Source organism: Electrona antarctica (genome assembly GCF_951216825.1).
Source record: "Electrona antarctica genome assembly, chromosome: 12".
In the NCBI taxonomy this organism is placed as follows: Eukaryota; Metazoa; Chordata; class Actinopteri; order Myctophiformes; family Myctophidae; genus Electrona; species Electrona antarctica.
The window spans coordinates 25,316,701-25,326,918 of record NC_136793.1 but is presented as its reverse complement, the minus strand read 5'-3'; the positions used below and the strand labels follow the sequence as shown (position 1 = coordinate 25,326,918).

Genomic DNA, 10,218 nt, shown 5'->3' with positions numbered 1-10,218 from the left:
ATGTAAATGTCATCTGAAAGGTTTTTGTGTTAGTCTGGGTTTAGTTTTAGTCGACTAAATATCATAAGGTTTTATTCGACTAAACAGTTGATTTTGTCGACTAAAATATATTTTGACGTTGCTTTGACGTCCTAAACTGATTTTATACTTGGCTGAAAATAGCCGATGCGACGCGTTGTGAGATTGTAGATCTGCTATTTTCAGAGTGCAACACCCGAGACCTGAGTGCAATCAATGATAAAATGACTTGTCTGTCATGGTCTGGCCACGCCACACTCTGGGTGTAAGCACACTTTGGCTTCCATGTGCGGCAAAAAGCCGCTTGTGAAATATCTTACTTTTTGGAAATTATACTGCAAAAAGGGTTTTCGCCACTGTTTCTGGATGGCTCAACCCCCTTTGTATACCGATGCAGGGATACCATACGGAACCTCTTCTCGGAGCTAAGAGCATAGAGTGAGGTTCCAAATGGGGCTACCATCACCCATCATCTGATTGGTATTGCTTTAATCGTTTGACTACTGCCTGCTACTTTGTTGTAAGGTTTGACTCTTTCTGTGGTTAAATACTTAAAAAATTGTCAATATATTTTAGAATCATAGAATTCACCCGTTGTCAAGTCCCGCCCGTGGTTGTGTCCCTCTTCGCACCCATTGGTTCCTGTTTCGTGGCTGGACAAAAATCCTCTCTCTCCATCCACTACCATTGAAATAACATGTTTTTCAGTTGGTTCGTATTGATATTCTGTGCGTTCAATTCTTATTTTAAACTTGGTGTCAGTAAAACGGAACATCACAGGCGCAGCACGGTGACTGCAGGGCATATCATGTTTGTTTTTACCGGGGCGGACCGGGGGGTTTCCAAATCACCCAAATCACTGAATGCTCCTTTAAATAAAGTGTCAGGATGATTCATGGTACTGTACGTGATACCTACCTGCAGCACGTACGTCGTACGGTATGTGTGAGTCAACTCAACGGTATGTGACCACAGTGGAAAAGATGAAAAGATGATCTGTTGAGAAGGACCGCCAACTAATATCACACTATAATTAACTCAATGTTTGAATGAATGTCAGAAACACCGCCATATCTCCTCACCGCCTGCACCAATCGCTCCCACTTTTCACACAGGCATTGACCATAATAATATGGAGGTCTTAACGAAGCCCTTTCCAATTTAACAAATTATAAATTAATAATGAATTTATTAGTGAATTAAAAATGCGAAAACGCACCCAGGGCGCAGTACCCCCGCGGCCACAAGGGGGGGGGGGGTGCAACTCCTGCAACTGTACTGATATTAAAGACCCAATTATTGAAATCCCAAACATGGAATATATGTGGCATATATACGGTATGCATGGGCCACAGGCTCACTGGGTAGCTATAGCTAATCACTTTAACCCTGACATCCGGCTAAAAACAAAAGAGAACTGCTGATCTATAAGCTCACAACATGATCGGCTTCCCCCCAACAAAAATGGAGTGAGTAGCCTTCTTTCTGCGTGCATGTAATGTGGCCTTCATCCAATGTTAGATGATATCGTTTCATTGGGAGAAAATAGAAGTATGGCTGATATAGCAAAGTAGAATTATCAAGGAATATGGAGAATTTTGTATTTTAAAAAACGGTTCAGAAATGACCAATCTATGGCGCAACGGGTAAGGGCTAGTTATAATAACACTCAACAAGCATAACTCATGGAGACACTCGGAGGGTCCACAGGCTCACCATCAGACCTCTTCCTCATCTCTGATCAGGGTTAGGCACCTTTGCATCAAACTATTGTGACACTGCATTCCTATCCAATCATGCCATGCCCTCCATTAAACACTCATCATACATAATTATCTGTTTTGACTCTCAGGTAATTATATTCATAGATATATATAAACTCTAGATAGCTCACCCGCGCTGTTGGCCAATGGAGAGCGACGTCGTTACGTGGCGGCCATCTTACCTCGGGACACATAACATTGTGTCTATGGGGCATGTACTCTTAAATGACCATAACTTGCTAAATTTTCAACCGATTTTCAAACGGTTTGGTTTGTTATAAACGTCAGAGACGTCCGCATACGTATATGATTTTATACGACGTTCATATAAAAAACATAAATTAAGCAGATAAGCGTCCTGAATCATAGCCACGTTGACAACGTTTGTAATAAACCACCCGTTTGTAAATCCGTCAAGATTTGAGCGAGTTATGACTGTTTCTGTTTGAGCTGCCATTGAACATACTGTACTGTAGCCCCGAAGTAAGATGGCTGCCGGGTGAACGACGTCAGAAACTCCGCCTTGAGCCATCTAGTGTTTATATATATCTATGATTATATTGTCCCATCATTTCATTCTTTATCATCAACAGACTGCACCTTAATGGAACCACAACTTAAGATATGTTGACAAACAAGTCCTCAAATAACCCTCCTGTCCTCAAATAACACTGTCCTCTGAGAAGCCATCTATCTATATAGGCCTACTGTAATAACCTAATGTGTAGCTCTCAAGTATCCTACCTTTTTCTCCTGCAACTGTACTGATATTAAAGACCCAATTATTGAAATCCCAAACATGGAATATATGTGGCATATATACGGTATGCATGGGCCACAGGCTCACTGGGTAGCTATAGCTAAACACTTTAACCCTGACATCCGGCTAAAAACAAAAGAGAACTGCTGATCTATAAGCTCACAACATGATCGTCTTCCCCCCAACAAAAATGGAGTGAGTAGCCTTCTTTCTGCGTGCATGTAATGTGGCCTTCATCCAATGTTAGGTGATATCGTTTCATTGGGAGAAAATAGAAGTATGGCTGATATAGCAAAGTAGAATTATCAAGGAATATGGAGAATTTTGTATTTAAAAAAACGGTTCAGAAATGACCAATCTATGGCGCACGTTCGGAAATATATATATATGTGGGAATCAAGGTGAATGGTGCACCTACTGCACCATTCATGTGACCTAGTCACATGACCAGCAGGAAGTACAAAAGCCTTGTTCCTCCTAGTAGAGAGCCATTTTGACTCTGCTGCAGAAACTGGTGTTCCTTCTCATGGAGGAAGCATGGTAGGCCAAAGCTGTTTGTTGCGGCACAAGGCACATGCCACGTTTGGCCATTGTTTTAGCATTTTAGTCTGTATCGATATTGTTTTATTTGACCTTATTTAAATGTATTTATTTGTATTTCAGTCTTCAACTGACATTCATCATACACAAGTGAAGTGACCTGCTGCTGTGCTCAGACTGAGAGACTGGTAAAACAGTACATTATATTTCTATGCACTGCATGTAGTTGTGTATTTAAATGCAGCTTTCTAATCACTTCACTGTCTTCTCTTGTAGCTGTGATGATGTTTATGTCCCCCTTGCCCTCACATTGATTGCACTGTTAATTCACTGCAAATCAAAGTAGGTTTTATTGTTTGTTCTTTTAATGATTTGAATACAGTGTTTGTGTACTACTAGGGCTGGCACTAATGTGTTTTTATGTTTCCTTAAAGGGACCAGTCCAGCCACTGTTTTCCACTGTTATTTTACCCTTTTGTTTTGTTTATTTGAATTTTGTATTTAGTTTATAGTTAGGGCACTGTAGGTTTGGTTTGCTTTCCTACTGGCATGTGTTGATTGTTTTCTCCATTTTCTGTTACAGTGTAACCCTGTTAAAGGCCGGGTCCGCCCTGCTGCACACAACACTTTCTCCTCCTTTGGGACTGCACTGTGGGACCTTTGGGTTTTTTATTGGTGTGTATTTGTTAACCCCCTGCACTGCATGTTTTGTATTGATTTTATTGTTTGATTGATTTGAATTAGTTTGGTGCTAGGCCTGTCCCCTTTCCCCATTTTATTGAGTTAGTTTACTGTGTGCACGGGCCGACCCGCCCTTCTTTAGGAGAGCTAAACACTTGTCACTTTATCATTATCTTGCCTTACTTACAGATTGCCCTAACGTTTTAATATATACTGTGATACTGTGAATACAGTGTTTATATGTTTTCCACAAATGCCTCTTGTACTTAAATTGTTCCTGTTAAAGGGGAAGTTGGTCAGTTACAGTAGATAAGGTGTACAACATCTTTTAGGGGTTCCTCCTGTCCCCCTCAACAAGCGGGAGGTGGCGTAGTCAGGCTATTACTTACAGGTACTACATATATATATATATATACTTATTATTATTATTATTTAGTGTGGTTGCCCTTTGAGCTCGGCCACTGTGATTGGCCGAGCTTTGCATAACGTTTTTAGCAGCTAATTGGCTGTAGTTGGTTACGTAACCAATCTATGTTTTACAATCGTTTATAACTATAGTCTGGTTGCCCTTTGGGCAGACTATTCCGGAGTAATCTAACTTCCGCTGTGATTGGCCGAGCTTTGCATAACGTTTGTAGTAGCTAATTGGCTGTTGTTGGTTACGTAACCAATCTATGTTTTACAATCGTTCATAAAGACATAAAAAGAAAAAAAAAACATTAATAGAGTCTCGTGTTACTCGTGTTTGGCACACTGTGGTAAAGCTCTAAACACGAGATATCTTGTGAATGGCACAGAATTTACCATGTGGGATAAGGTCTACATTGCGTGGTAAATGCGTCGGCTTGGAGTTGTTATTGGTGACTCCTGTAGGACTACACCATACAATGCAATCAGTGGCTTAGGATCAATAACCTTGTATGAAAAGGTATTAAATACACCTGTCCAAAATGTAATTTGTCCATAACAAAACGTGACATTGTAATTGGCTCACAATATTAGTGGGAGGGGCCTATGTAAGCGACTGCTGCAACCACACTTTTTTTTGTTGTTGAAAATTGCGACCTTTCTAGTTATTACTTGCGCAAGCAGAGCGCGCAAGTAATAGTTTTCGTTTCCGTATGTCGCCGTTTGATGCGTATGCGCCGTGCCAGCGTATGACGTAATGACTACTTGTGCTTGATATGGCAGTGGTGTCAGATTACATACTGTAAACATAGGGGCATTACCTTTAATCCTCCCGACACTAAAACATATCGTCATTACGTCACCATCGAAAACCAATTAGGCAATTACACCCTGGCATTGGGTCCTTTAATCCACATCTTGATTACGTCAACATTGAGAGCTAGTTATACCAGTTATACCCTGATGTCATATGCTGCTACGATACATATGCATCAAACGGGGCATACGCAAAGTAACCACAGTATACCGCTAATCAACTTGCAAATTACATATACATAGTTACATACATAGAGGCATTTCCTTTAATCCACCCGACACTGATCGACATATACGTCACCATCGAAAGCCGTCACTCATCCGTATTAATTACAACATGTTTATTAGGTTTAGCAAATAGCTAAACCTAATAATTCAATATTTAAAACATTCTTTCACAGAGAAGCTGAGATTTGACAGTTTGTAGCGGTCGACAGTACTTGCGCGCTCTGCTTGCGCACTAGTAGGCCATTTATGGCCTACTTGTGTGCAACAAGCAAGTAGGCACTCGACAGAGTGCAGTTCTAGTTACTTGCACAAGCAGAGCACGCAAGTAATAGTTTTCGTCCAGTGCTTCGATGCGTATGTCGCCGTTTGATGTGTATGCGCCGTGCCAGCGTATGACGTAATGACTACTTGTGCTTGATATGGCAGTGGTGTCAGATTACATACATGTATACATAGGGGCATTACCTTTAATCCTCCCGACACTAAAACATATCGTCATTACGTCACCATCGAAAACCAATTACACCCTGGCATTGGGGCATTTAATCCACATATTTATTACGTCATCATTGAGAGCTAGTTGTACCAGTTATACCCTGACGTCATATGATGCTACGATACATACGCATCAAACGGGGCATACGCAAAGTAACCACATTATACCGCTAATCAATTTACAAATTACATATACATAGAGGCATTTCCTTTAATCCACCCGACACTGATCGACATATACGTCACCAGCTGAGATTTGACAGTTTGTAGCGGTCGACAGTACTTGCGCGCTCTGCTTGCGCACTAGTAGGCCATTTATGGCCTACTTGTGTGCAACAAGCAAGTAGGCACTCCACAGAGTGCAGTTCTAGTTATTGTTATTATTTATCCCCAGTACCATTTATTCAGATTGTGAAACACCTGGTCAGGGTAGCCTTTGTGCATTTTCAGATACTGACATGATCTACAAACTTGATCACTGACGAATAAGCACTTATGGACCTTGTACCTCTCTCTCCACTTAAAGTACTGCATGTATTCTGTGGGGTTGTTGTCGAGGTAGACCAGTCTCTCTGCCAGCTCCTTGGGGCTGGCGAAGTCATCTACGTGAATGAAAGAGTCTCCTGGAAACAAGGTTATTATACTTAACGAAAACAACAAAAACTTTTTTTAAAGAGGTTTCGTTAACTGAAATAAATAAAAACTATAATAATAATTTTAAAAAAATGATAACTAACTGAAACTGTATTGTGTTTACAAAACTAACTAAAACAAACTGAATAAAATGGCCTTGGTTTTTGTCAATGTATAAGCTTTTTTGGGATGATGTGAAATCTTAATCTATTAATTTCGCTGTAAGAGTTTTACACACCAGCATAGGGCACCTTGTGGTCCGTGATGTCACTAAATGAGGTCTAGGAATGCCCATGTGGACCTTATTTTGTTTGTTTTTTTAATTGACGTTTTCGGGCCGGGTAGGACGTAAAATGTGTGATAATTAGTAAGGCCAGGCGGGGCCTCGGCCAGCCCAGTTAGGGTCCAGTTAGGGCCCAGGTAGGGCTGGGCCTTATTTTTTGGGCCTAAAAACTCTTTGGGTCTAAAAACGTTTTTGCCGGCTGCCGAGCGCGGCTGCGATAATAACTTTGGGGCGGGCCCGTCTAGAGTTTGACTGGACAGGTATCAGTCAAAAGGGAACTATAGTAAAATACGCACATCACTTCGTGGAGGTGCTGGGTTCAAAAGGGAGACATTGAAGAGGAAGGACGGGTGGGCAAAACAACATAAAATTAACCTAAAATGAAAACGATCCCAAACTATTATAAACTTGCCTGGAACATGGTCCTCGTAGTTCCTTCTGGATGGACCCAGAACCACAGGGACAGTCCCAAATCTCATAGGATCGTACAGCTTATCGGACAGGTAGTCTCTATCGATGGAGTTTTCCCAGGACAGGTAGAACTTGCAGCTAGGCATCAACTGGAGATACTCTTCATAGTTCAAGTAACGATTGAAGGCCCTCCCATAAAGCTCTATCTTTATGTGGCCTTTCATCGCCTCGTAAACCTGGACTCTTTTAAACTGTGGGTTCCAGTTGCTCACGACCCAGCACACCAGCTTGTTCTTCTGTGGCAGCTTGAAGGTCTCATTCTTAATGGGACGATATGAAAATGACATGTCACGATTATTGTGGCAAAAATGTTTATACAAAAAATTGTTAACCACTTAACTCCCAGCATCCCTTTTCTCGGAGGGGATGTTTGCCGATCAAGCTTAAAGTGCCTACAAACTGGGATCATAACAATTATACAGTTGGTAACTACTTTTTGAATTTTGGCAAACGAGTTGGGCTCGGCCCCTAGTGGTCCGTTTGCAATGAATCTAATGCGCCACTGACGGAGTGGCGCTTACTGTATATACCCCTATAGTGGAGGGGCTGCGTACTACGTCATGACGCATAGACCTGAATAATATTCATTTATTCTGGAGTATAGGCTAGAGTTTTTCTGTGATCGCACCAGCGAAGAGGAGCTCCCCATAGGGAACCATTTTGTGAAATGAAGATTAAAAGAACATACTAAAATTTAGGAAAAATAACTACTGGAAAGTTGGAACACCATGCCAGAATTCAAAACTAGTTACCAAGTGCTCAATTATTATGATTTTTGTACATATTCCCTCCCAGATTATAGGTAGGTAAACTCATCGTCATCGTGAATATTTTCATCTTGAAATAATATTGGATAATATTTTCCACTAAACTTTTAGCACCAAACAGAATCCATTGAAAAATCTCTTCTATCTATTATTTAGGGTTTCAACTAATCTGGATTCATTGCAAACCAACCATTAGGGGGTGAGCGGATGATATCTTTCGTCATGATGAGACGTAGCTTGCGTATGGTCCATGTGGTCCCTGGTTGTATGTGATATATTTTCCCACCACCACCCCAGCACCACCGGTGGGCTCTGCTATTTATGTTCCCCATGGGGGGTTATTGTATATCTATCTCCCTGCTCTTAATGTTTTATGTTGTTGCTTAATCTTGCCGAGCAGGGAGAAATCCAGCAGAGCCGAACGCCAAGTCAAATATCATATGCACACTCATTACTCATTCTGTAATAAATATTGGTAAATCTATTTGTGAGTTGTCTGACTGAATTGTAGTCATGTATACGTCATGTATAGTCATCAGGCCGGAACCTCCAAACCAGAAGTACTCAAAATAATTCCCTACGGCCCGCGATCATAATTTTAGGACCTACCCAATAAAATCCTTGATGCACAGTAGTTTTGCTGATTTTTAAAATACAAAATAACTATAAATGTGAGGGGCTATTTAGCGTCTGTATAACATTTGTTATTCCACCGGAAAATTCTATTTTATTGGGTAGGCCCTAAATGTATGATCGCGGCCCGTGGGGAAGGTATTAATCTTATGGTTTGAGGGAATGGAAGTTCTGGTTTGAGGGTTCCGGCCTGATAACTACAAATCAGTGACTACAACATGAATTAAGATATCATCCGCTCTTGAGACTGACCGGATCATAAACCCGAAAAGGAATGCTGCCCAGACTATAGGCTACAGCTACAGTATACCTTGGGCGCCACCGGGGTGAGGTACCCATAGGGCACCGGGATGTGAGAGTCCAGCCGATAGCTGCTGGTCAAATTGAACAGGTCGTTGAGTGCAGGGTTGGCGGCCGAGTTGGCGGGCGACTCCCAGTTGAACCAGATCCACTTCTGGAACCAGGGCCGTGGTTCTGGCGGCATGTTGTCTCCGTGGATGTCTCTGTGGTGGAACAAGACGGCGTGTGCTTTGTGGTAAATGCTCCGGTCGTCCGTCATCCGACATCCCACCATGTCGAACTCGCTGCACCTGAGGTGAGGACATGACCGGACACTTAAAGGGATATTTCACTTTCAAAAAAACGTTTAGTCATTTTATCATATACTCAGACTTATGTGAACACCCCAGACAGTTTTTAAGTTACTCGATTCATATTTAGATATTTGATATTCATTTTAGCTGCCCCTCCCCCTTCCTATAAAAACCCACTGTAACTTCAAACTCTATTTTAACCATGATAGATTCATTGAAAACACCCATGCTTTTTTCTTGTAACTGATACTGCCCGCCTAGTCTCGCATAGTGAGACAACTATTCCACAATCTCTGAATGCTATATAGAGTCTGGGACAGTGAAACTACACCTCCCAAAATCTGAGTAAGGAAGCTGCCATTTACGTTAAAATATATTTACAGTTTTATTTTTTCCATTTCTGATAAGCAATAAGCTATATATGCTTAGATCAATTCTATTTATATTAGGATAAAGTCTCTCTCTCTCTAGGTCGTCCTCAGACGAGCCTTCCATTGTCGCTGCAGTCATCCCAGTTCTCCATACATCCGGCCAGCTCGTTGGTGCTTTGTGCTCCTGCATCTTTCTTGAGTACATCCACATATGTTAGTATCCTTGTGACCGGTGCTCATGTGTTGGTTCCCACAACCCCAGTTTGCTGGCTGGCAGCTCCTGGTGTCTTTGGCAGTGTCCTGCAAGTCTCATTCTCCTGGCTGCTTGTCACTCACCCTGAATATTCCAGCATACATATTCTCATTATTGATAACATGTGTACTCTTGCTGATGTTGAGCACTACACGTAACATTCTGATGTAGCACCCCGTCTAGAGCCTTCTGCAGAGTTAGTAGGATAAAGTTGCGCGACTGTAAAGATGAAACGGAAGTGGGGAGGAGGCTCCACTTCCGCTTTATTGCTTACTCATGATATAATTTTTTTTTATTAGGGCCTGAGCACTGCACAGTAGTGCGAAGCCCTATTGAAATTGCAATGATTATTATTATTCTGTTACACTAAACGTACTCGAAAGGTTGCTAAACTTCAATAGCGCCCCTACAAAACATTGTGCTTTAAGCCCCACAATTGTGCTTTAAGCCCCACCAAGTCTCTTGGCGCCATGACCTAAACCGAACAGGAAGACAGCCATTTTGA

At 41.7% G+C, this 10,218-nt stretch overlaps 1 protein-coding gene across 1 annotated transcript; it reads right to left on the bottom strand.

Annotated features, from left to right (window-relative positions):
- Window positions 1-5,496: 5,496 nt before the first annotated feature.
- LOC306934115 (4-galactosyl-N-acetylglucosaminide 3-alpha-L-fucosyltransferase 9-like) lies at window positions 5,497-9,071 on the bottom strand. The gene is made up of 3 exons (XM_079516595.1): window positions 8,807-9,071; window positions 7,038-7,356; window positions 5,497-6,332 (listed from the first exon to the last, which is right to left on the bottom strand). Exons 1-3 carry the CDS (start codon window positions 9,068-9,070, stop codon window positions 6,094-6,096), a joined length of 822 nt encoding a protein of 273 aa, XP_079372721.1. The 5' UTR covers window position 9,071; the 3' UTR covers window positions 5,497-6,093.
- Between the last annotated feature and the right edge of the window lie 1,147 nt (window positions 9,072-10,218).